Genomic DNA, 25,167 nt, shown 5'->3' with positions numbered 1-25,167 from the left:
CTGGACCCCCCCTGTAAGAGGACAGATGACCACTCCCTAGAAGCAGGAGGTGTCTGGAGGTGAGGTGGGGAAGAGCTATAGATAGAAATGGGCACTGTTCCCTTGTATGGGGCTCCCCTTCCTTCCAGTGGTAGCTGGCGGCAGGGGGTGCCTTGTAGAACCCCTGGATTGGCTGCAGGCCCTGTACCCCAGCCTGATCAGTATACTCTGCCCCCTTCCCAAGGGGCTTGGCTCTAGGGTGGGTACCTGGCTGTGAGCTAGGGTGCACGTGTCTGCGTCTCTCCCTTTGTCTCCCCCAAGTCAATCAGGGGGGCATGTCCCCAGGCCCAGGACAGTGCGGATTCCTGCCTATGTGTGTGTGAAAGTGGGTCATGGTCTGGATTCCAGAGAATGTTTTTCCTGGCAGGCCCCTGCGGGGGTGGGGGGAGGCGGGGGCCCAGGCAGGGGCATGTGCGGCTAAGCAGGCAGAGGCCAGCAGACTGGTTGGTGACAGAGCTGGGGCACTGTGCCAGCACCTCCCAGGCATTGCGGGAGACTGGTTGGGGGGGGCAGGGACCACTCTGTTCTAGGTTTCCCGTGGGCTGTGGGATCAGCCCAGGTTGGGTTGGGAGCCCAGCTTCACCAGCTTCCTCTTTGCTTCCAGACTTCCCCTGGCCTTCTTCCCAAAGAGCGGTTCTCCTGCTCCTTTGGTCACTATTCCACTCCTGAAGAGGCCTTTGGGCCTCCTTGATAGGAAAAGTACCCTATTAGAAGGTGACTACCCCCTCCCCCTCCCCCCCCCGCCCCCCCCCCCCCCCACACACACACAATTACCCTGTGGGCTCTGGTCAACACGGGCCAGGGTGAGGGAGGTGGTATCCCAACGTCTTAACTTTTTTTTCTGTCCCTTTCTCCCAAGTGGCCCAGAAGCACCTCTTGGCTGGGAAATACATTTGAAAAGCACTTTCTCGGGGGAATTTCTTGATAGGTGGCCAAAAACCAGGCATTTGCTGGGCACCTCGAAAGTCTCCCCATGCCCTTCCCTGGCTTCTGGCCTCATTCTCTGAGGAATCAGGAGGATGTCCCTTGACTCCTGGGAAAGGCGGCAGGGAAAGGCCAGCTGGGTCACCCTGGCAGCCTGGATTCTGGGGCCCTGGAAGCTGGGCTCCTGGTAGGTGCTATCACTGGGCCTCGTCCTGGGCTGCCAGTGCCAGGGGCGAGTCTCTCATCTGCCTGGATTTTCTCGAGCTTCAGCGTTTCTCGGGATGGGGTCACCTCCGTTACGTTGCTTGCCCTGCCCTCATGGTCTTGGACGCTCTTCCCCTCCCTTGGCGGCCCTGGATTGATCCTCACTCTGTTCTGGGTCCCTGGCCTTTGCTGGGGTGTTCCTGGTCACGGAGTCTCACTCACAGGTCTTCTAGCTGTGGTTGGGCACAGTAGAGTCCCACCTGCCCCCCAGCACTCACACACCTCCTGCCCAGCCCCCTCAGCTGAGGGTCACCCCTGCCACACCCAGCACCTGGCATTTGAGTACTTAGAGCTGCCGGGTGCTGTGCTGAGGGTTTTATAGGTGATTTTGCATTTAAACCTCAACAGTCCCAAAAGAGATGGGTATTAAAGTTTCCATTCTGCAGACACAGAAGTGGCTCAGAGGTGTGGGTCCTGACCGAGGTCACTCAGCTAGCCAGGGTGGGGCTGTGATACCCACTATGCAGGTGGGGGATCCACCTCCAAGCAAAGCTCTATTGCCTCTGAGGGAGACCAGCTGAGGGGTGAGATGTGGGTATGCTGGCTAGAGCCTGGGGCGCTCACCCACACTCTGGGCAGGGGTCCCTCAGGAAGAGGAGGCATTGGGGCTGGCACCTTGCCCAGGCCCAGGTGTGTCTGGTGTGGGATCTGGGAGGGCCTGGGTGCATGGGGGTGGGCCCTCCTGTCCCCCTAGACCTTGTCTAGGCTGAGGCGCTGCACCTCAATGTTCGGCAGCTGCGGCTTCTTAGCAACGCCTAGTGCAGCTTTGCATAAGCAATGAGGCTTCTCCTCCTCAGGCAGGCAGGCTGCAGGAGTGGTCTGGGGGAAGTGGAGCCAGTCTAAGGGGGCGCAGGGGGTAGTTTTTCCCCACTCACTCTGGGGTCTGCCCTTCTTCCCCTGCAGACAGGACCAGTGGGACAGGGGAAGGTGTCATCAGCTGTTGGAGCCTGTGACCTGAGATGTCCTTGGCTCACTTCTGTGTGTGTGTGGGGGGGGTGTCTGTTCCAGTCCCAGAGAGGAACGCTCCTTCCTGGGGCCTGAGCCCCCTTCCTAAATCCTGCTTATCTGACGGTGTCCTCCCTCTGCCTCTGCCCCTAGTTCTGGCATAAAGCATGCTTCCACTGCGAGACCTGCAAGATGACCCTCAACATGAAGAACTACAAGGGCTACGAGAAGAAGCCCTACTGCAACGCGTGAGTCCGCCTCGGGCAGGGGCTGTTGGGCGGGCACTTAGGGCTTCCCTGGTGGCTCAGATGGCAAAGCGCCTGCCTGCAATGCAGGAGATCTGGGTTCTATCCCTGGGTCAGGAAGATCCCCTGGAGAAGGAAATAGCAGCCCACTCCAGTAGTCTTGCCTGGAAAATCCCACGGACGGAGGAGCCTGGCGGGCTACAGTCCATGGGATTACAGAGAGTCGGATACGACTGAGCGACTTCACTTTCACTTTCATAGCTTCCTTCTGTTCTGATACCCACAGTGTGGCGGGGCCCAGAATTTCCACACTCTGCTCCACACGTTTTAACCGTGTTGAGCCCTCTTTACCACGGCTAGATGATAGTCAGGACTGTTAATATGCCCAGTTTACAGTGCAGGAAACTGAGGTTTGAGGAAGGGAAGGGACTTTCCCAAGATGAATGACTAGCGAGAGGCTGGTTCAGTCTCCATATAGCTGGCTTTTTCTCTCCACCGCACCCTGCTGCAAGGGAGGGATCCACGTGGCCTTTCAAGAAAAGGTCCTGTTTCTGTTGTGTTCTCTGCGTTGCCTTCCACATTCTCACTGTGATGGCAGCTGACTTGTCACCTCTCCCCTGCCCTGTCTCTACCAGAGAATCTAGGCCCTGGGCCTGGGGGCCCCCTGACTGTCATTTCTTGAGACTGGGGAGCAGCATGAAGGGTGTGGCCTGACCCTAGGCAGAGCTCTTCCCTGCCTGCTGAGGGAGGCAGAGAACTTCGTGTCTTTTCCAGTATGAGTTTGCTCTGGCCTGCTGTGGGGAGGTGGGTCGAGGTGGGTCCTCCCATCCCAGGGAGACACCCTATCCCCTCCCACACAGTTTCAGAGAATGCAGCGCCTTTGGGTTGATCATGTGCAGGTCTGGGCTCATGTAGGACTTCACAGCCTTGCTGCTCTGTGGGGGGCTTTGGAAGGTCAAGTCACTTAAGTAGGCGGCAAGGTCAGCATTCAAAAAAATTTAGGACCTGACTTGAGTCCCTTTATAAAAGAACTATTTCTGTATTTATTTATTTGGCTATGCTGGGTCTTAGTCGTGGCATGCAGAATGTTTAGTTGTGGCATGTGAACTCTTTGCTTGTGGCATGTGGGATCTAGTTCCCTGACCAGGGCTTGAACCCGAGACCCCTGCATTGGGAGCACAGAGTCTTAGCCACTGGACCACCAGGGAAGTCAGAGCCCTTTTTTTGTTTTTCCCCTTTTAAAAATTCTCAGCCTGGAGGCTTTCTACAGCTGAAGTTCACATAGGAAGGGAACTTTGGGATTTGTCTAAAAGGAGTTGGGGTCTTAAACCCCTTTGAATGGCTGTCTCCCCCTTCCGGGAGATAGTGAAGGACAAGGAAGCGGACATGACTTAGCAACTGAGCAACAACTGCCCCTTCCTGTCTTCCCCTCCCTGCTCACACTACAGCCTCATCTCCTTGGCTGGAGCCTGCATCAGGCACTTACTGCCTGCCGGCTGCTAGATGCCAACCTGTGCCAGGTGCTGGGAAAACCGATAAAATCTCAAGCCCAAGAAGCACCACGAACCTCCTCCCTTCTGGGAGGGACTGGGACGCTGGGGAGGCTGCCTGGGCTAGAGAGCGGGTCACAGCTAGGTCCTGGTTCCTCCTTCAGCTGCCCCTTCTCTGTTAGCTCTACTGGTCCTCTTTCCCCTGCCGACCCCTCCCATCCTCCCCCCAAGGGAAATGGGACATTCTTCAAATTCTTAAAGGCTCACACAAGCCCTGATTCTCTGCCACTTCCTCCCTCTGTTGGGGAGTGGGGTGGGGTGCGGCAAAGCCAGAGGCTGGGGCAGTTAACCCCTTGATTGCTGGCCCACTTCAGGCTAGTTTCTGGGCATGAGACTCCTTTGGGGGCAGCTTCTGAGCCTCTGCTCCTCAAGGCAGGAGTCTGGCGGAGCCCAGAGCTCAGTGGGCAGCAGGGACTGAGGCGTCTTCCTGTCTCTTCCTGAGACTCTGGTAGCCTAGAATTCAGTGAGCTCTGGGAGTTGGAGAAAGAAATCAGGCTTGTCCTTGTTTTCTCTGTGCGTTCTCAGCCTAGTACCAAAAAGTCCCAGCTTACTTTTTTCACCCTCTTCTAGGAGGCTGCAGCCAGTAGGGGTGGGGAGCTCCTGTAGGGCTTGGGAGGCTCCAGGGAAGGCGGAAGATGTCACACCCCTCCCAGATGCTGCTTCCCACCTGCCCAGGGTGAGATTCCCCTGCCTCTCCTGGCCTCCAGCCAGAACAGCAGGTTGATCCCTCTCTGTTCCCCCAGCCTTCACAGCTCTTATTCTTCCCCGCCCAGCTGACCTTTGACCTAGCTGGGATGTTACCTGGGAAGGACCCGGGATAAGGGGCCACAAGACTTGGGGAATTTGTGACCCAGATGTGTTTCATGGGAGCTGTGGCAGCACCTTGCCTGCGGCAGCCACACTCCCTTAAGCCAGAGTCTACTGAGTGGTTGGTCTGTGCCAGTGAGCCAGACATGGGATTCTGGGATATCTCAGATGCAGGCCCAGCTTGTTTTGGGCACACTCTGGACTTGTCTGGTCCTCGGTTATCCCGTGGTTCACAATTCCCACCTAGGGATGCTAGAGCCTAGACCAGTTTTATTGAACAACTGTGCTGTGCCAGGCACTGTGCTGAGTGTTCACTCTCATCCCTTCCTGTTTTCTTCCTGCCTCTGACCCCATCCACCCATGACATTCAGGTTCCCCAGTCTCGGGGTTTCTAGGCTATAGCTGTGCCCCAGTTCCCAGCCTGGCCTTGCTGTGTGACGCTCAGGCCTGGCTTTTCAGCACTTCCTGCTCAAAACCCAGAGGGACAAGTGATCACTCCTGGCCCCAGGCCCTTTGCCAGGAGTGAGCCCACCTAGGGAGGGTGTATGTGAGTTGGTGTGCAGGGGGGCCTCTGCGTTCTCTGGTTAGTCCCTGAGCCAGGATCTTGCAGGAGGGTGGGCAAGAGAAAGAATGCTGTCTGTATCTCCCTGGTGGGTTCTGAAGACTGAGATTTAAGTTCTGGAAGGTGACTGAAAGCAACAGAAAGGCCTCTTGTATTTTCTCTTTGCACCAGACTTGTCTGGGGTGAGGCTGGGGAGAGAACACAGGCCAGAGCCCACAGCCGGCCTTCTGGGTGGTAGCGGACCCCCAAGGCCGTGCATTCACACACGTGCCTCTGGATATCCAGACACATGCCGCCGGCTGTGGGGCCAGGGGTAAGCGCCAGGGAATCGGACTGAATAGGCCGCGTTTGTGTTCATACTTCCCAGGCCATTGGCACCCAGCACTGCTTCGGCAAGGTAGAGGAAAGCATGCCTGTGTTTGTATAATTCTTTCTCGAAGCATCTAGGTAGGTGGGGTGAGCCTGTTCCATTGGTTAGAGGAATATATATGCCCTCAATTTATGCCCTCGATGATTTGTTTTGTAAACTACTTTTTCTGAAAGTGGGGCAGATCTGGTCACAATTACAAACCTGGTCCTTTGTCTTGTCTCCAGGCAAATAATTGAAGAGCCTGGAGGTTGGGGTGGGGCTGGGTGGAGTGGGGCTGGGTGGGGGTGGGGAGGAATGTTCCTGTTCTTCCTCCTCGGAGCCCGTGAATCAATGGAGGCTGCCAACCTGAGGCAGTTGCAGGCCCGGGGGACCAGCTTCTGGGGTGTTAAGTGGACAGGGGCTGGGAAAGAAAGGGGAATGCTCAGTTGTATCTTTCTGGGACTGTCCTTCGGTTGCCTTGAGCTGTGGGCTGAGGGGCTGAGGAGGGTGGAGGTGTCCCTGGTTCTAGGGAACAAGAGACTGTGGTCCTCCTTTCCCCAGGCCTCAGGGGATGAGGTGGGACCTGTGCTGGTTGGGCTTGAAGTATCTCTGGGGTCTAGTTAACTGGGGATGGGGCAGCGGCAGGCACATCCAGGACTGGGGTCTGGGGCTTTCCCGCCTCCCCAGAGTTCTCTGCCTCTAACTGGGAAAAATGAGATCAGGAGACGGGAGTAGGAAGGGGTGGGTATGCTATGTTTAGGGCAGCGGGAAGTCCAAAGGGGCACACCTAGTAACCTCTAGGCAGCCCCCACCTCACTCTCAGCTTCCAGCTCCTTACACTCAGACATCAGGGCCTCATTAAACCGCAGGCATCACTTTGCTTCCTAACAGCCCATTTTATGGACGAGGAAACTGAAATCCAGTGTTTCCATGCCTTTCCTGACTTGACATGATCATTTCTCTTTGTGTATTGCCATCGATTTTGATTTTTCGTTTTATCTACAACCCCTGAGGGCTGGTAAGTTCTTCTTCTTGTCTAGCCTTGATCTTTTCAGCTGCTCATTTTTTCCCTCTGGTCAGACAATGCCTCTTTGTTGTTTCCTGTCCCCACCATTTGGCCCCTTAGGCCTGGGGGACTGGTGAAAAACAGGGTTAGAGGGGAGTCCTCCCTGACTGCCCAGGGGCAGTGTTCCCAGCAGGGGGATCAGTAGCTCCTTCCACAGGCAGGATGTCAGGGCTGTGGGTTGTTTTTCTTTTTTTTTTCCCTTTTGGCGAAACCAAAGGCTCCTTGTTGCTTTTTTTGCTGTATTTTTGTTCCTCCTTGAACAAAAAGCTGTGGCTTTTGAAGGGATCCAAGGCTGAAAGGGGCAAGGCTGCCTGTCGAAAGCGGGTACTGGGCTTCCAGGATACTGGTCTATTCTTGTTCTGTGTCTGGAACGCGGCTGATAGTGGGACTAGGGACAGGGCTTTGCCCTCCAAATGATCCCTGTCATGAGTAAGCCCATTGCAGGAGCCCTGCAGTCCCTTCAAGCAGGAAGGTGACTCAGAGGTCCTCTGGGAGGAGCCCCCACTTCTGCACTGCCCCCCGCCCCGAGGTCACTGTCTGAACCTGCTTTAGAAATGTCAGAAGGAGTAGGTGGCTTCAGGCTGGGGGTGGCTGAGAGACCCCAGACGGTTGTCTTAGAATAGCCATGGTTGGAAACTGGTTGGCTTTAAAAGAGGAAGTTCTCCACCCACCCAACCAAGCATTTCTTTCCCCAGAACTAGGAGTAGGCTGGCGTTCACCTGGGGGAGGGAAGTCAGTCTGCCCTTAGCTGTCCGGACATGTGTGGAATGGGGGAGAGTGCGTTGGGCCAGATCTCTGTCCTTGACACTGAGTCTCATTTTCTTTATCTGTCAAATGGGCACAGGGATATTGTCTGCCTTTTCTAGCCCAAAGCCTTGTGGCAGGTTTCAGGAGAGAATGTGCATAGGATACAATGTATCCTGAAGTAACTTTAGGTGACTCTGACTTCTCCCAGAGGCCTGGGCTGCTGCCAGGTGCCTGCTTATCTTGCTCAACTCTGTTCTTGCCCTCATGAATGCTAGATCCCTTCCCCTGCACCCTCCACCCCCAGGCTTCCTGTCCTAGTGGGCTATCTCTGTCCCTCTCTTTCCCAGAGCAGCTGATACTGCCATTGAGGGTGGGGAGGGGCATCAGCAGAGGGCCTGCCACTGGGAATGATTAACAAGGGGCCGGGTGCAGGCTGGCCCACAGAAGGGACAAAGAACAGCTGTGCTCTGGACCCAGCTCCAGGCCAGGGTTGGGAGGCCTGGTTCTCCCCACCCTGGCCCCTCGTTCTCTCACTGTGTGGGCCCAGGCTGTTGTTGGGGCTGCGGTACCAGTGGGGTCACTAGCTGGGGTGAGGGACCTCTCTTCTGCCCTAGCGCCTACATTGGGATACACATATATCCATTCATCTCGACTGGGATCTGAGGGTAGTAATGAGGGAGGGTGGCGGAGCTTCAATCTGAAGATGGAGAGGGAGGGAAAAGGTAGAATCCCCAGCAATTAATTGTTTCTGGGAGGAGGTCACATCAGTTGTAGCCCTCTTGAAGACAGTCGTGCTGGTGGGGGAGGGGCACAGCCCTGGCCTTCTTGTGTCCTGCCCTGAAAACAAACCTGGGGCTCACGTCTTCCTCATCTGAACTGTCTACAAGTATCCTGGAGACACACCCTCCTGGTTTTGCCCTCACGGGTTCCTCTGCAGTTGAGGATACGCTGGCTGTCTGTGTCTCTTCCCCCACCCCCACAGACTCGCTCTGTCTGCCTGCTCTCAGCCGCTCTGCTGCCTGGAGCTGAGGATGAGGTTGCCATGGGAACCCGAAGCGCAGTGAGCAGGGGACAGGAAAGGCAGAGTTGTCTCGCCAGGGTTGGGGGCTGTGGGAGGGGACAGGGTTGACCCAGCAAGAGGAATATAGCCCATGCTTATGTCTGCCTGCCTTTTTCTGACCTGGGGTTGGGGTTTAGGAGGCAGGGGTAAGAGATCGGTGACTCCAGGGCCCCCCTTTAACCTATCTTAATCTGATGCTTAAAATCCCCCTCCTCCTTCCAGACTGAGCTGAGTTGATGACATCCAGGCTGGTCCCCCCTTCCCTTCGGATGGGATTAATGTTCTGGCCCCAGGGTGGCGCTGAGATCTTGGGGTCATGGTGGCTCCCAAGAGAGAATGAAATATCTGCCAGCCCCATCCATGCAGACTCCCGCTGCATGGTGGGGGGTCTCCTGAGAGCCTCTGACTGTAGATGTGTGAACGTGGACCTGCTGGCCTTGGCATCTAGGAGATGAGCACTCCAGAGGCCTGTCTATATATTCACCACGTGTGAGGAATAACAGCGTTCAGGAGCCACAGAATTGCAGAGTGGGGGCACGGCAGGTGTATGTGTCTGGCTGACCTTGGACCACTGGACCCGGCACTCCCATTTTAACCTTGTACCTTCAGGCAAATGGGAAACTGCAGGTTGGCAGACTGGCTCCTGTGCATATGTGTTTTCTGAGCCTGCCAGTCAAATGCTTTCCCATCAAATGATAATTACACCATCTTCTCTGAACTGACTCTTCAAGTTCTGGGCCAGAGCCACCCTGAAGGTCTTCTCTAGCCCCCCACTTCTGGACCTGACCTCCCTCCTATGCTCATGAGCCTCCACTTATAGACACTCTCCTCATGACACCACCAGCCCTTGATGCTGTCATAATGGCTCTGATTTGGTAGGAGAGTCCTCTCCAAAGCCTCCCTCAGTTGACCTCAGATCTCTTGCCAGTTCTGCTAGAGATCTTACTTAGATCCCTCCTGCTGTTCTCCTTCTGTGCTCTGGGAACAGATTCCCAGTTGATCCTCCCTTCCCGTGGAACTCAGGAATTTTGAATGGAGCTTCTCCACTGTGGGTGGCCCTGGCTTCGTGGAGCTGGGCCAAACCTGGGACTGGGTCTACAGCCTTAGCCCCACCTTCATCCATGGAAGACTTCTGCTTCCGGCTGCAGGCACCTGTATTTGCCTTTTTTAGTCTGTTCTCTGGAGAAGGCAGTGGCACCCCACTCCAGCACTCTTGCCTGGAAAATCCCATGGACAGGGGAGCCTGGCAGGCTGCAGTCCATGGGGTCGCTAACGAGTCAGACAAGACTGAGCGACTTCACTTTCCCTTTTCACTTTCATGCATTGGAGAAGGAAATGGCAACCCACTCCAGTGTTCTTGCCTGGAGAATCCCAGGGACAGGGGAGCCTGGTGGGCTGTCATCTATGGGGTCACACAGAATCAGACACGACTGAAGTGATTTAGCAGCAGCAGCAGCAATCTCTTCTTTCACTCTTCCCACTGCTCAGGGAGCCACGGGAGGCTGGGCTGATCTGGGAGGAAGGACTCAAGTGGGCAGTGGAGGCTAAGAGTTGGGGCGTTTTACCTGGATCTGCCTGGTAGAATGGGGCACAGGTGAAATCACCTTGCTGTGATTCTAGGTCCAAGATGGTGAAGCAGCTCACAGGGAAAAAAAAGATTCGCCAGAGTCACCCTGCAAGGCAGTGGCAGGGCTGGGCTCCTTCTAGCCACTGCTCCTCTCCCATTTAGTTGGGTTCTCTAGCACCTGAGTCCTGCCCTTGACACGGGGAAGTTGTGTGATTACTGATAGCTTTGGCTCAGGATGGGGGCAGGAGGCTGGAGAACATGCCAGACTTGATGAAACCCACAGAGGTAGGAGGGCTGCTGGTGACCAGTTCCACAGCACATCAGCCAACCTGGGTGGCTGGAAGTGGGCGATCCGTCTCTTACCTGGGGATAGCCTGAGAGTCGGGCACCAGGCCGTGGTCACAGTTGAGGCGAGGTGTGGTCAGCCAGGGCTGAGAGTTGGCCCGCCCTTGGCTCCTGCTTGGAGAAGCCACCCGCCAGTCCCTGAAATCATTGGGGCCCCTGTGGACCCCCAGCCATTTCGCATACCAGCCTGTACACAGACCACAGTGACTCAGGGCTGCCTCTCTAGCTAGTTTTCTAGGGACCCGAGGGGCGGGGATGGAAGAGAGAGACCTGAGTTCTAATCCTGGCTCAACTTCAACAGCCTGTGTAGGACATTTGTTTATTCAACAAATATTTACTGAACACCAGATTTCTGTTTGGGGGTTTCTGTTTGGGGATAAGTCAGTGAAGAAAAAACACTGAGAACCCTCTTACCTCAGAGAGCTAGTGGAAAAAAGACAGTCAACTGATGTGATAAATAATCATGAAGTCTGCTAAGTGCCCGGCACCAGCACACAGCCGCCTTCTTGAGGAAATGAGGGGTTTGGACTGGATGGCCCTGGAGGTCCTGGCAGGCTTGGCTCTGAGGGCTGCCCTGGCTCCTGCCACCTCCAAGCCAGGCCTACTTCTGGGGGATAGGACCCTGGTCTGGCCTGTGTCTGGAGGTTGGAAGGTTGGGTTCAGGATGCTGGGTCCTGAGACATGGTTTGGGAACAAATCTGGATGCCTCCACTAGCCCTGTGCCTTGGCCACACTGTTTAACCTTTCCAAGCTGCTCCCTCCCATCTGTCAAAGGGAGACAATAGGGTGATTTTAGGAATTTGGCGAACTAGGGCATGGACAGCCTTAGCACAGGGAACATCAGCTGTGGTTACAGTGTTGTTATCTATCACATGGGGACTTCTCTGGCCTCAAGCGGATCTCTCATCTGCTCTCTGGTTAAGTTGGACCCTGTTTGCCCTTTGAAACACTGGTGCCTTTTTTCTCTCTCACTGCCTTTTCCAGAAAGCCCCCCTGCGTCTGCATGTCCCTTTCCCCTTCTGTCTCCCTCCCACCTTTCGTCTGCTTCATTGGTCTCCATATCTGGTCTCAGCTGAAAGCCTTGTCCTGAGCCCATGAGCATTTTCTCCCCTCCTGAGTGCCTGACCCCCTTGACCTCCCTGTGCAGTAGACGTGGATTATTTGGGTGATCTGAAACTCTTAGAGAATCTCCACGGCCTCCTGTGGAGTTCTTGGTGGCCACCATTCAGACCTGATGTATCTTCCCAGTTCAGCCCAGGCTGAGTGAGAAACACTTGCCTCCCTGCAGCCATGGGTGGTGGGCACTGTGGTCCTGATGCTGGGGCAGGGACCACCCAAGGATAAGGGGGTGAAAAGCCCAGAAGTTCCCAGCCTCTCACCTAGAATGAACCCCTACTGTGTTGTTTTCTGTCCTGCAGACACTACCCCAAGCAGTCCTTCACCATGGTGGCTGACACCCCGGAAAACCTCCGCCTCAAGCAACAGAGTGAGCTGCAGAGTCAGGTGAGGGAGTGGCGCTAGAGCTGGGGCCTGGCCTGGGCGGGGCGGGGCCACCCCTGGATTTGGCAAGAGCTCCTTCCTTCTGTGGTTACTCAGCAAGGTGCTGAAATCCAAGCACTTGCCTAGTCTCCCTGCCCCCACCCCCAGTTACTTTACATTTCCTGACTTGATCAGGAAATGTAAAGTGGGCAAGAGTGTACCCATCCACCCCCTACCTAAAGTGGGTTGGAGGGGTGTGGGTTTCAGATTCTTTCTACATCAGGAATTTTGTGGGAGGCCCCTAAAGCCCACCTCCTCCAGGAAGCTGGTCCTCTCTCCCTCCTGTCTTTTCACACCCATCCTCAAAGGAAGGTCCTAGGGATGGCGGTCCAGTGGTTAAGACTCAGCCCTTCCACTGCAGGGGACACGTGTTTGATCCCTGGCCAGGGAATGACCAGGTAGAGTGAAGTTACACAGTCTATCCTCTAGGCATGTTCTCAGCCCTGCTCTACCTGTCCTAGGGCAGGCTGCTAAGGGAGCCTTGCCCCAGGGGCCTGTCCTGCCCACGTCTCCTTGGCCTGATTTTCCTGCGCCCCTCCTCAGGGGGAGCCCTGCTTGCCACTGCAGTAGGGGAGGAGACGGGGCTTCTGCACCAAGGACAGAGAGCTGGGGCTTTAGGGGTCACTGAGGAATAAGTAAAAGGTCCAGAACCTTTCGATCAGAACGACTGACCCTGACTGGGGGTCTGAAAGGGCTTCCAGGATGAACCTGGCCCGGACTGTAGGGTGGGACAGGGTAGGGCTTTAGCAAAGACCTCTTGGGGGGATGTAACCAAGTGGGCAGGGTGCCCAGGGCCAGGAAAATATCTTGGAGGATCCACCTGGGTCTCAGGGGGATCCCTCCTGATCACTCCAGGTGGGGCTCCTGCTGCCTGATCTTGATGTGAATTCTCTGGCTTCCGATCTCCCAGTTGGTCACATGAAGGAGAACTAGCCCTGGAATGGCAAAGGCTTAACATGCATTCTCTCCTTTAATCCTCCCAGCAACCTGCAAGGAAGGTGCTGTTTTCCCATTGTACAGATGGGAAAACTGAGGCTCAGAGACAGTAAGGGGCTTGCTGAAATCATACAAGTAGCAGTAACGGTAATAACTGTATTAGTAGCTAACGTATGGAGTGCTTGGTGTTCTGGGTGTGTTAGTGTTCACGCCTCACAATAGTTCTGTGCAGTTGGCAGGATCCCTCTCACTTTACGGAAGAGGAAATAGGTGCTAATGACTTTGAATGCCGGTTTGTCTGAGACTTGTATTCTTTCCAGTTTTCCACCCAACTCCCTAAGGAGAACTACCTCTACTTTGATAATAAACATGATAGTTCCTCCTGTTGGTGAGAACTTTTATAGGTTAGCAAACATTTCAGTTACTTCCCCTCATTTATCCTTGACTTGACTCCAGGCATCAGAGACAGGGAACCAAGGCTCTGAGAGGCACCGGACTTTGCCTGTTGACATGCACTCTCAGTGAGCTTCCAGGATCCAGGCTTGATTTTTTTCACTCCCAAGTACAGTGACCTTGACCTTGTGCAGCCCTGTGAGGCCAGGGGTTCAGGCCTCCTGTGTATCCCACCGTGGTGGGGGAGCAGGCGCATGCGTGCTAAGTCATGTCTGACTCCGACCCCACGGACTGTAGCCAGCCAGGCTTCTCTGTCCGTGGGTTTTCCTAGGCAAGAATGCTGGAGTGGGTTGCCACTTTTTTCTCCAAGGGGTTTTCCTGACCCTTGGGATGGAATCCACGTCTCCTGCATCTCCTACATTGGCAGATTCTCTACCACTGAGCCACCTGGGGGCAGGTGGGAGAAGCTAATTTGGCTCTTAGCACAGCTCACATCTACCAGCCCAGGCTCCGCCACTGCTGTGTGGTATGGAAGCCGCAGTCACTGTGGGGGCTGATGGTACCAGAGCCCCGCGGATGGAGGAGGGCTGGGTGGCTCAGCCGGCAGGAAGAAGGCTTGAGATGGCACTCGGGCCTGGGCCTGATCTGCACAGGGCATGCCCTGGTCAGGCCCTGACAACCGCCTTGGGGACTCCCCATCCTGGGGAGAAGGGGCTTCATGGAGAGAGCAGGTCAGAGCATTGTGGGGTGACAGCGTGAAAGGAGTGTGGGGTGACAGCGTGAAAGGAGTGTGGGAGTGTGTGTACACACTCAGGCAGAAGCAAAGGACATACATACACCCCCCACACACACCTACTCTCAAGAGGAGAAATTCAAACCCTGCTAATTCCCTTAGCCTTTTGTCTGTCCCACAAAAGCTGGACTGCAGCTCTTTTTGCCTGTGGAACTCAATCCCTGAGGGGCGGGGTCTGTAGGAGGAAGCACCCCCTGCCCACCTCCAGACCCACCCTGTCTCCCAGGGGCCTGGCCCACTGCCTGTCCCCAGGGTTCCTGATTTTTGGGAGGGTGGGGAGGTCATGAGAAGGCCAGTCAGTCTTCATGGGTCATCACAGGGGGCTGGGCCTGACCTCATTCAGCTGTCACAACCACCTTGATAAAGGAGGGACTCTTGTCCCCTTGCTACAGATGGGGACACAGGTTAGAGGCCATGCAGAGCCAGCTCCTGACAGAAGTCAGGCCCTTTGCTCTCGGCCACCAGGGGGATGGTGCAGGGGATGAGGGTGGCGTTTAGAATGCAGAGTCCTCGGCCTCACCCAAGGGGATTTTGGTTGCCACTTCTGGGCCAGGCCCAGGGAGTTGCATTTGGACAACCCTGGTGATTCTGATGAGGGCTTTTGGTCCTGCAGACCTGCTCTGAGCGGCTTAGAGCCAGGCTGTGGGGTAGAGAGGGAGGTGAGGAGCTGCTGTGAGGGGTGTGAGCTGAGGCTTTGCATTGAGACCACTGCTCTAATCTGCACTTGGGCTCTTGAGGGCTGGGATAGGCAGAGGGTGAAGAGGGGTCCTGTCCTCTTTGCAAGTCTGGTTCTGTCTCCTGCTTCCCCGGGCTGTGTGGTCTCAGTCTCACCCCTTTGCCTCGGTGTTCTTTTCTTACCTGGTAAGATGGGGACAGAAAGCCCAGTTGCCTAGATGTTGAGGGCTGGGCCCGAGGTTCTGAGGCTTGGAAGGGCTGAGTGGGCCTGGCTGGGGGCGGTGGGCAGTGACAGTTCTGGTTCCTGTGGCTCCTGTGGGGGCAGTGTGGGTCGTGGGGGCTGGGCCGGCCGGCGTGGCGGGAAGGGAAGCGGGAGCCTCCCTACCTAGCCTGCCCCACCCGCCGGGGGTCAGCCCCTGTCTCCTTCCAGGCCCCTTTCTGGGCCTGCGTTGGTGTCTGTGTCTCTTCTGTCTCTGGGAAGTTGCCTGTGCTATTTCAACTTTGTTTTCCTATTTCTCGATTGGTTCCCAAAGTGGTACTTTCAGTGTCTGGGACACCTGGAGCCTCCCTTGTGGGGGCGGATAACCACAGGGCTGACCAGAAATGACCCTCTGGGTGGGCCTGTCCAGGCCTGGCTGAGGCAGAGCCCTGGTGATGAGGGCCTAGCAGCCCTCCACCCCCCTACCCCCAAAGGGCAGCTCTCCCACCCCCAGCCCCAGGACTAGCAGAGGCAGCAGCTTTGGGGTGGGGCTGAGCTGGGGCTGTCTGTGTGGCCCTCTGAGCTCAGACAGAAGTGAAAGGAGAAGATCTCTTTAATTTTACCCTCATCATCCTTGGTGCTGTGCTTGGGAAATGCCAAGGGGCGCATACCGCAGGGGACAGAGATTGTAGCAAAGTCCTGCGCCTTGCCCTGCTGTGTGCAAAGTTCCCACTCTCTTACCTTGAATCTTACAACCTGCAGGGTAGGCAGCATACCTCTGTCACTCATACCTGAGCCAGTTGAAGGCCAAATCCTGGGTCTGTCCTGAGTCATTCAGTGACCTTGGACCAGTTATTTAACCTCTCTGAACCTTAGTGCCTTTATCTGCAAAGTACGAATTACCTCTCTCCAAAGGTTATTGTGATATATTAGGTTAGTATACATTAGGTATTTAGAACAGTTCCTGGCATACAGTCAGCACTCAGTAAATGTTCACTATTACCATTCTCCTGGAAAGGAGAGAAGCTGGAACTTGGATATGATCAAGCTGAAGAGTATTGGACCTTTTGGTGACTGCTTCCAGAACTGACCTTTTTCATTAGCTCTCCTCCCCATCTGTGTGTGTTTACTCTTAAAACAATTTCTTTTTTGTCAGAAGTGTGTGGGTTACATAGTATGTGGGTCAGCACATGGTAGGTACATAATAAGTAGAAATTGTTGGTGTCATTTTTTTCAATATATATATTTTTAAGTTGTGATCTTTCCTCTTACGTTGGGTCAGCAAGGCAGTTGTTTTTCAACTTATGGTGCCTGTTTGAAGATTTTATTTCTGCATTCAATTCATTCATCATTTACCCAACAAACCTTTGTTGGTACCTACTGTTTGCTATGGTAAGTGATGAACAAGCTAGAATCTGGGAGAATAATTAATAATTCTATATATGAAAAGTAGAATTTCTTAGGCCCTGGTTGTTCAGGCCTGAGGGGCCTCAGGCATCACTGCCCTCTCTACTTTGGGAGTGTCCAGGATGGGAGGCAGGCAGCATTCAGACAGGACTCCTGAGTTGCATCCTGATGTACCAACAAGGCAGGTTGAGTGACCTTGAGCAGGTCACTCCCCGCTCAGAGCCCCATGTCACATCCTGGTGAGCCATCCCAGAGCGGGGCAAGCCCTCCAGCTTGGGTGATGAGCGAGGTTCTACGTGGGGCCCTCCGCAGACTTCTAGGTCCTTGACTTTTACCTCTGCCACCTACTCCAGCTCCAGATGGCCAGAGAATCTTCCCCACCTTTTTTCTCCATAGTCAGGGGCAGGTGCTTAAATATGGTCAGAAACTCCAGAACCAGGAGGACTTTTATTGATCAGCTGACTGGCCACTCTCAGGAGATCCAGAGAGGGGGACGAACTTGCCCAGGAACATGCAGCAAAGTAGTGCTGAGCACAGGCCTCCATCCTTGCTTGCCCCCTGCTCTTTCCAGCCCCGCCCTCTCTGGGCTGCCTGTGCCAGGAGTGAAATGAATTATCCTTCCCCAGCAGGGAGGGAGAGGCAGTTCCTGAGCCTGGGAACCAGCTGATGTCATTGTAGTGTTGCCATGACAATTATTCCCCTGGATTAGGGGCCAGACCCTGCAGAGGGCCAGGAAGTGGAGGAAGGAGTCAGGGACTGGCGTTTGTTCAGCAATTGACAAAGCACCTCTACACTTAACACTTATCCTTGCACATTGAACCCTGCCGTGTGCTTCATAAATGTATTTGTTGCTCTAAAGCCACCTGTATCTTTGATTAGGATGGGTGTGTCATGATCCCCATTTTACAGATGTGGACACTGAGGCCCAAGAGGTTAAATTAGTTGTCCAAGATCACTCAGCAAGTGGGAGACAGCCTGTGTTCATACCAACTCCCTCGGGCTCTTTGCTCTTGATTGGTGGTAGGAAGCCCCCTCTCCATTATGGACAGTCCTCTTACGTGAGGAAATCAAGGCCAGAGGTCCTGGATCTGGGGCCTCTGCATCTGGAGTTATGCATTTTTGACTCTCAGTGCTTTACCTTTCTTGATGCCCGCTTCCAGAAGGGTCTCCCCACCAACCCACCCCTACCGCTAAGAGTTGCTGTGCTGACCCAGGCCTTCTTGGAAAGCTGCTGTGGGGCAGTTCTAGGCCCTTGGGGTGGATTGGTACCTGGACCCACTGTGTTAACTTCCAGTCTGAGGGGACCTAGCACATTCAGGCCTTTATTTCAGCCTGGGTCAGAACAAAGGAGGTTCTGGAACTTTTTAGGGACAAGAAACCCTTGTTGGATGAGTGAGCTGGGGCTCTGGAGACAGACAGGGACTCCAGCCCTTGGGGGGTGCAGAGCAACCGACAGGTGCGTGTTGTCAATCGGGTCACGGTGCATCTCAGCCCTGAGGCCAGATGACTCCATGCCTGGGAGCGGCCTGGAAATTCCCAAGGTCCTAGGCCTTGTGTCCTGGGCTGACCTGCCTCCAAGACAGTGCAGCCTGCATGGAAGAAGTCCAGGCAGCTGGTGGGCTTTGGAACAGCTGCTGCCGAGGTAGACAGTAAAGACTCTGAAAGCTGGAGGAATAGGTCCCTGTCCCAGGACCATTTCCAGCCTCCATTCTGTTCTTCAAAACCCTCAGGGGAGCGTTGGTGGTATAGTGGTGAGCATAGCTGCCTTCCAAAACCCTCAGGGGAGGACAGTTTTCATATTTCAGTTCTTTAGTGCTTGGGAAGTCCTTTCTGAATGTCTGACTTAAGTCCCTCTAGTACTCAAGTTTCCATGGAATACTCAGAAGAGGGGGGCATTGGAGGGGGTGGTAGGGGTCTTTCTTGGTGCTTGGAAGCCTGAAGTGCTGTCTGTCTCCCACCCATTTCATCCGCTCCCATGGTGCTGACCTCAAAAGCCAGCCTGGCAGGTTCCGGGCAGCCACCGGGGCCTGTCAAAGGCTCATTGATTGTGTCTTCCAAGTGTCTGTCTTACCGCCCTCCTTTCTGGGCACCAACTTTGTCCCTTGGCACAGCCCTCACTCAGAAACTCCCCCAGGCTCTCAGCGGGTAGGACCACATCCTGGCCAGGGTGAGGGCTTGGGGCAGTCCTTGGAGCTCTGGAAAGAACCTTCTTCCTTTTGCCGTCAGGCAGGATGAGCCATGGTGAAGGTTCAGGAGTCAGGCAGATGAAAGTTTTATTCTGTTGGCTCTGAATTTGTGCTGCTAAGCTGTGTGAGCTTGGGCAGGTGACTTTCCCTCTCTGTGGCTCAAGTTTCCTTGTCTGTAAAATGGAACTAACAATAGTCTATAGCAAGACTTAAATGACAGTTCATGTAAAGCTCTTGGCACTCAGGATACACCAAATATGGATACATATTAATAGTTTCTTATCATTGTTCTGATACTTTTTGGCCAAGGTTTCTGCCTGGGTGGGAGTTGGGAGTGGATGTCACTGCAGGGGAGTTTCTGGTCAGGGTCTCTCCTGGCTGGTTGCTGCAGGCTGGAGCCCTGTCTGCTACCCCTGCCTCGACTCTAATCCCTCTCCACCACCTTGGTCCTCCAGGTACGCTACAAGGAGGAGTTTGAGAAGAACAAGGGCAAAGGCTTCAGCGTGGTGGCAGACACACCCGAGCTCCAGAGAATCAAGAAGACCCAGGACCAGATCAGTAACGTAAGGTTCCCCTGCTCCCCGGGTACTACCCTGACCCTGGTGCTCCCTTCTCGTCTCCTCCCCACCTGCCTGGCAGTCGTGCATGAGGCCAGTTCTGTGCCGCCCCTGCTTTCCTCAGTGGGCCTGGCTGGTGCCTGCTTGAGCCGAGGGAAGGGAAGGGTTTGGGGTTCCCAAGATGCCTTTCCTCTGTGCACCCCCAGATTGCCCCTTTGATACCCTCTGCCCACATAATATTTCCACCTCGAAAGAACTGGACTTTTTTGGGGGGTATACAGGGAGGGCCTTTGTGCTCAATCACCCCCCTCGTCCCCCACTCTCTCTGAAATCCCCCCCCCACCCGCCGCTGGCTATGGTGAGGGCCAGGGTCCGGACTAGCTGTTTTGTCTGAGCACAAAGGTCAGAACTGGGTGGCAGGGGTGGGGAGGGGCCGGCCTCCCCATCAGACTGCCTCTGGGTGCTGACATTGCAGTCGTTTCCGCCCTCCTTCAGCCTCCTCCCCCACCTCGGCTTGCTCTTCCTTCCTGTGTAAAAACCCCAGCTGGGTTTTGCTCACTGGCTCTGCACCCCTTGGCCTGGCCCTCCCAGGCCCAGGGTGGTCACCAGTGTCTAACCCTGGAAAGGCTGGGTGTGCAGAGTGGGCAGTGGATCAGTGCCCCTTATGGCATCTGTGGCTGGGGATAGGCCTCAGTTTCCTGCTTGGTGGAGCCACAGACTAGCAGCCTGTGGGGCCCTGGGCTTGTGGGGAGGCTGCTCAGGGGGCTTTGGGCAATGCGGGGGCACCGCTGTGAGTCACAAGCACGGACGGGGGCTGCAGGCCTGTGTGCACAGGGTCCTGTAAAGGACTGGGCAAGCAGGTGTCTTCAGGTCTGGTTCAGGGGGGCTTGGCAGGTTGCCTGGTGTCACTCTGGGCTGAGGGACTGGGAATCGAGGCTGCAGGGGGCCTGAGTTTTAGGTGGTCTATCGGGCATCCAGCCCTCAGACCTCCTTGATCAGGCACTCTTGAAAGTGAGCTGGACCACTGTTAGGGTCGACTCACTGTGGCTCAGGTGGATGTCAGAAGCCAGGACCCCAGCCATCAGAAGTGGCCATGCCTGAGACCTTGGCTCTTAAGCTTTGATCAGCAGCCTGCAGTATGAAATACATTTCACGTCGTGGCCCACTGAACAGGCTTGCTGATTTATTTAAGAGAAACAGAACCAAAACTTTCAGGAAAGAGTGCTCTACCACTTAAAGGGCATTTGGATATTTTCTGTTCTATTTTAGTTTGTCAAAGATGCTGGGTTTCGCAATTAGATTGTTGACCCGCAGCTTGAAATTCGTGGCTTGAGGAAATGGAGTGCTTCCCTTGGGCTAAGATACCTCTGACAGCTGTAATCCCCCCTTTCCCTCAAACAAGCCTGTCTCAAGTGCTTCTTTATAAGCCAGGGCCTGGCCTCAACCTGAGAACTTCCCTGCCCAGAAGAAGGTGGAAAGAAGGTGTGGGTCTCAGCTCATGGAAAACAGGAGGGAGAGGAAGCCTCGAGTAACAGGGAAGGAAGATACAGAAAACTGGACTCTTGAGTCTTTAGCCTCTGGCCTTTCATTGTGAAGATTGTTATCTTGGACATCTGCTCCCTTCCTACAACCCCAACCCCCCAGTGAACATACATTCACTCATTGTTTCCAGCCTGTGGCTTTTAGAAGGGGGAGGCAAGCCCAGTCATCCTTGTCTGCTTTTCTGGAAGGCTTCCAGAACACTCCACACCCAGCCTATTGCACCTGTACTCCCCAGCCTCTCCCCCCCAACTAGTTATTGGAGGTGTTAATGTCTGAGGAGCCCTGGTAACAACTCATTCTGGCCAAGACACTCACACCTGGGCAGATACCATCTTATCAGTAGCCACAGGGTTGCAATGAGCTGATGGTCCTCTATCTGAGGTGGGGAGGTGACTGATGCCTGACCTGGTTCTGCTTTTGCAGCTTTAGCTGGGACCTGTGACACATGACCAAAAAGCTGGAAGACTCTTGGTTTTAGCAAATGCAGTTAGTCTGTCAGCTGTGGGCTTCCAAACAGCTGTACTTCAGTCACTTGAAAAGGTTGATTGAAGATACAGGCTGAAAAAAAGAAAATGCAGCCTCAGAGGCCTCCTCTTGGGACTGCCTGGGAGCAGAGCCCAGAAACTAGCATTAATTTTATCTCATTTTTAGGAACTAGCATTTTTTTTTTAATGTTTATTTACTTATTTATTTGGCTATGTTTGGTCTTAGTTGTGGCATGTGGGATCTAGTTTCCCGACCAGGAATTGAGCCTGAGTCCCCTGCATTGGGAATATGGTGTCTTCGCCACTGGAGCACCAAGGAAGTCTCAGGAACTAGCATTTTATTTTTTTAATTATTCTTGTTGTTTTTTATCTTTTCTTCCATTTTTATTGAGCTGTAATTGACATACTGCACTGTATATGTTTAGGTGTCCAGCATAATGATTTGATTTACCTTCATCATCAAATGATTGTCACAGATAAGTTGAGTGAATAGCCATCATCTCATATAAATACAAAATTAAAAGTGATAGAAAATAAAATTTCTTTTTCAAGAACCAGCATTTTTAACACATTCCCTGAGTTCCCTGCAGTTTGAGAATCATCACCAAGAGAGTTTGAAAAGAGCTTCACCAAAGGTGCCAGTCCTGGCTGCATCCCAGAACCCCCAGGGAACTTTAAACCACCTTATTAAGTTGTCCTTCCTCCAGAGGAGTTTTGGGAAAGATGATGTCTAGAGCCACACCTTCTGTTTTGTATCCAAAATAGTGTTCCTGTATGAGCTTGTCACTCACTTCCCAGGTTATCGTTAGATGCTTCCTCATTTGTGAAGAAAATATCAAGCACTTAGAGATAAATACTGTCCATTGCTATTAATTTAAAGGTAGACTTTGCTTTCTACATGGTGGTGAAAGAAGGGACATGGACTAAAGTTGGGCTGAAAAGTTGGGCCTTTGTCTAGTACTAAAAATGCATGGAAACTTGGGAGGCAAGGTGCTAGTAAGTTAGACCTTTGTGGTGTGTAATTGACTTTTTTTTAGTTGAAGTATAGTTGGTTTACTGTGTTGTGTTCGTTACTGCTGTATAGCAAAGTGATTCAGTAATACTGGGTTGACCAAAAAGTTCATTCGGGGTTTTCCATAGAATGTTAGGGACAGAAGCAAACGAACCTTTTGGCCCACCCAATATTGATCTGGCCTTTGGTCACCAGCTCTGCTGGCTGTAATGGATGGGAGTCTCTCTGTTTGGCTGTGCTGGGCCTTAGTTGCTGCTCATGGGCTTTCTCGAGCTGCAGTGCCCTGCTCCCCAGTTGCCGTGCACGGGCTTCTCGTTGTGGAGCAGGGGCTCTAGCACGGGCTTAGTTGCCCCACAGCACGTGGGGTCTTCCCAGACCAGAGATCAAACCTGTGTCCCCTGCACTGGCAGGCGGATTCTTAACCACTGGACCACCAGGGAAGTCCTGGATGGAAGTTTTTAATTGCTGAGTCCCTTTTACCGGGAGCCCCTGCCTTCAAGTAGGCAAGTTTTCATTTACCTACATGTTTCCTCATACATAGATTTCCTGTATACAGTTTTGGGTCTTTTTAACTTTTCCTTTTTCTGTAAAGTATAACACATAAACACCTGTGTGTGTGTTCACCATGCAAGGCAGGAAGCAGAGCATGACAGCCCCCTGTCAAAATAGAGCTTTCAAAGTGTTCAAAAAAAGACATAACTCTCATGTAGTGAGTACCTATCATATAATTAACTTAATTATGAGGAACCAGCTGGGAGCATCTGACAGGCAGAGGTGAGGCCTAGTCTGTGAATGAAAGCACTGGATATAATTAGATATAGAACTGGTTAGTGTTCTGCCATTAGCTGCAGAACTAGTTAATGTCCTACAGGACTGTAAAACCATAAGCTTTGGAGATAGCCTTGCTACAGGCAGAAATCTTTTGCATTTCTTACAGTCAGAAATAATTAGCAGCTCATATTTCTTAAATTAACTTCAGGCCTTATGCATGCATGCATGCATATGTGCTAAGTCGCTTTAGTTGTGTCTGACTCTTTGTGACCCTATGGACTGTAGCCCACCAGGCTCTTCTAAGAGGTCCATGGAATTCTGTAGGTAAGAATACTGGAGTGGGTTGCCATGCCCTCCTCCAGGGGATCTTCCTGACCGAGGGATCGAATCCATGTCTCTTATGACTTCTGCATTGGTAGGTGGGTTCTTTGCCACCAGCACCACCTTGGATACCCTTCAGTCCTTATAGTTTGGGCCCAATCAGTAGTAAATAGTAAAGTCAAAGAAAATTCTAGCCCCAGAGTCAAATGGCTGCAGATGGGCTTGTTGGACTCCCTGTATGCTTTTTTTAAAGTATGTAATATTTTTTCTTTTTTAAAAACTGAAGTATAAAAAATAAATAAAAGAAAAAGAAAATAAAGCTGAAGTACAGTTGGTTTACAATGTTGTATTAGTTTCAGGTGTACAGAAAAGTGATTCAGTTAACTTTTTCCAGATTCTTTTCCTTTATAGTTTATTATAAGATATTTGAGTATAGTTCCCTGTGCTGTAACAGTAGGTCCTTGTGGTTATCTATTTTATATTTAGTAGTGTGTATATGTATTGCAAACTCCTCTAATTTATCCCCCCTCCGTAACTATGCATTTCTGAATACTATAGTTTTGTTTACCCCAATATACAGTATTTTTGTGTGTGTCATATCCTTGGGGCAACACTGGGTTTAAAGCATCATGAAGCTGTAGTTTATTCTTTTCTGTTGTTGTGTTATATTCCATGTAAGCTGCTTATCCCACATTTTGTTGATTCTGGGTTTGGTGGCATTTGGATTGCTTCCGTGGCTGTGGACAGCTTCATACGTATTTCCTAGTGTCAATGTGGAGGGCAATTGTTGGATCTTGGAGGCTATGTTCCCTCAGCCTTACCAGATAACACTGAAATACTGTTCAAGCAGTGGTATTGATTTACCCTCTCGCCAGCACTGATGAGTTTCCATTGCTCTGCATCCTTAGATGTGTTCAATTTAGCCATTCTGATTGTGCGTAGCAGTATCTCATGGTTTTAACTTGCAATTCTGTGATTAGTAATGAAGTTGAGCACAGATTTACATTTGTTTTAAAAACAAAATAGTGTTAGTCTCTCATAGGGAGCACAGCATTACTTAAGGTGGTTAAGAACTAAGGAGCTGATGGTAGGACTCATTTATGCACCTGTTACCTACCTCCTGAGCCGTGGTTTCCCTGTCTGAAAAATGGGGATGATCGTAGTACATTGTTCTTGGGCTGGCTGAGAAAAGGAAATGAGTAATGCATATAAGGGCACCACAGAGGTCCGCAACAAATGGAAACATTGTTAGAAAAACCAGACCTTGGCTGGTGAGTTGATTATTCCATCCAGAGCCTGATATTCCCTTCTTGGCTGTGATGTGGAATCATGTGGGAGCAAGCGTGGAGTCAGACCTTGGTTTTCCACCACAATCAGGAAGGAGAACACGGGTTCAGAAAGCAGGCTATCAGCTGGCAGAGAAAATGCTTTTTCCATAACTTTGGAATGGACCCTCAACAAGTCATCCTGGAGTCCTGGCTGGCAGGGCCCTGGGTGAGTGGGGAGGGTCCTCCGGGGCCTGGACCCCTCCACCTCCGTGCACTTGGATCTCCGGGTGTCCTTCCATGGGGTCCCAGGACAGTTTTCTGCTGGGCCTCTGCTGACGTTTCTGAGCTTATGGTGACCCCTTTTCAGGGCACTTAGATGACTGGAACTTTGCTGAGCCTGGGACTGAGATCAACTAGGGCCTTGGCCTCTGATAAGTGTTTATTTCCCTTTTGGATGTGCTCACACCCTTTAAGGTGCCTCTTTGCTTCTCAAACTATTAGGTCGATCAGCAAAGTAATAATAGTTTCCTTGTTTCCTGTTCAGGGGAGGGAGAGGAAGTTGAGAGGACTGAAATTTTATCAGGTGGCCCCCGGGGCGGGAAGGGAGCTGCAG

General features: G+C 52.9%; 1 protein-coding gene across 1 annotated transcript in view; it reads left to right on the top strand.

Moving 5' to 3' along the window:
* Positions 1-25,167, top strand: part of LASP1 (LIM and SH3 protein 1) — a 40,227-nt gene that overhangs the window by 4,636 nt on the left and 10,424 nt on the right. The window contains exons 2-4 of the mRNA XM_065908780.1: positions 2,326-2,420; positions 11,889-11,973; positions 19,054-19,161. Coding sequence (XP_065764852.1) covers positions 2,326-2,420; positions 11,889-11,973; positions 19,054-19,161 — 288 coding nt within the window. The remainder of the gene's footprint in view (positions 1-2,325; positions 2,421-11,888; positions 11,974-19,053; positions 19,162-25,167) is intronic.

This window comes from Muntiacus reevesi, chromosome 18 (genome assembly GCF_963930625.1).
Source record: "Muntiacus reevesi chromosome 18, mMunRee1.1, whole genome shotgun sequence".
In the NCBI taxonomy this organism is placed as follows: Eukaryota; Metazoa; Chordata; class Mammalia; order Artiodactyla; family Cervidae; genus Muntiacus; species Muntiacus reevesi.
The sequence above is the reverse complement of the archived record's forward strand: the minus strand, read 5'-3'. Positions and strand labels throughout refer to the sequence as shown.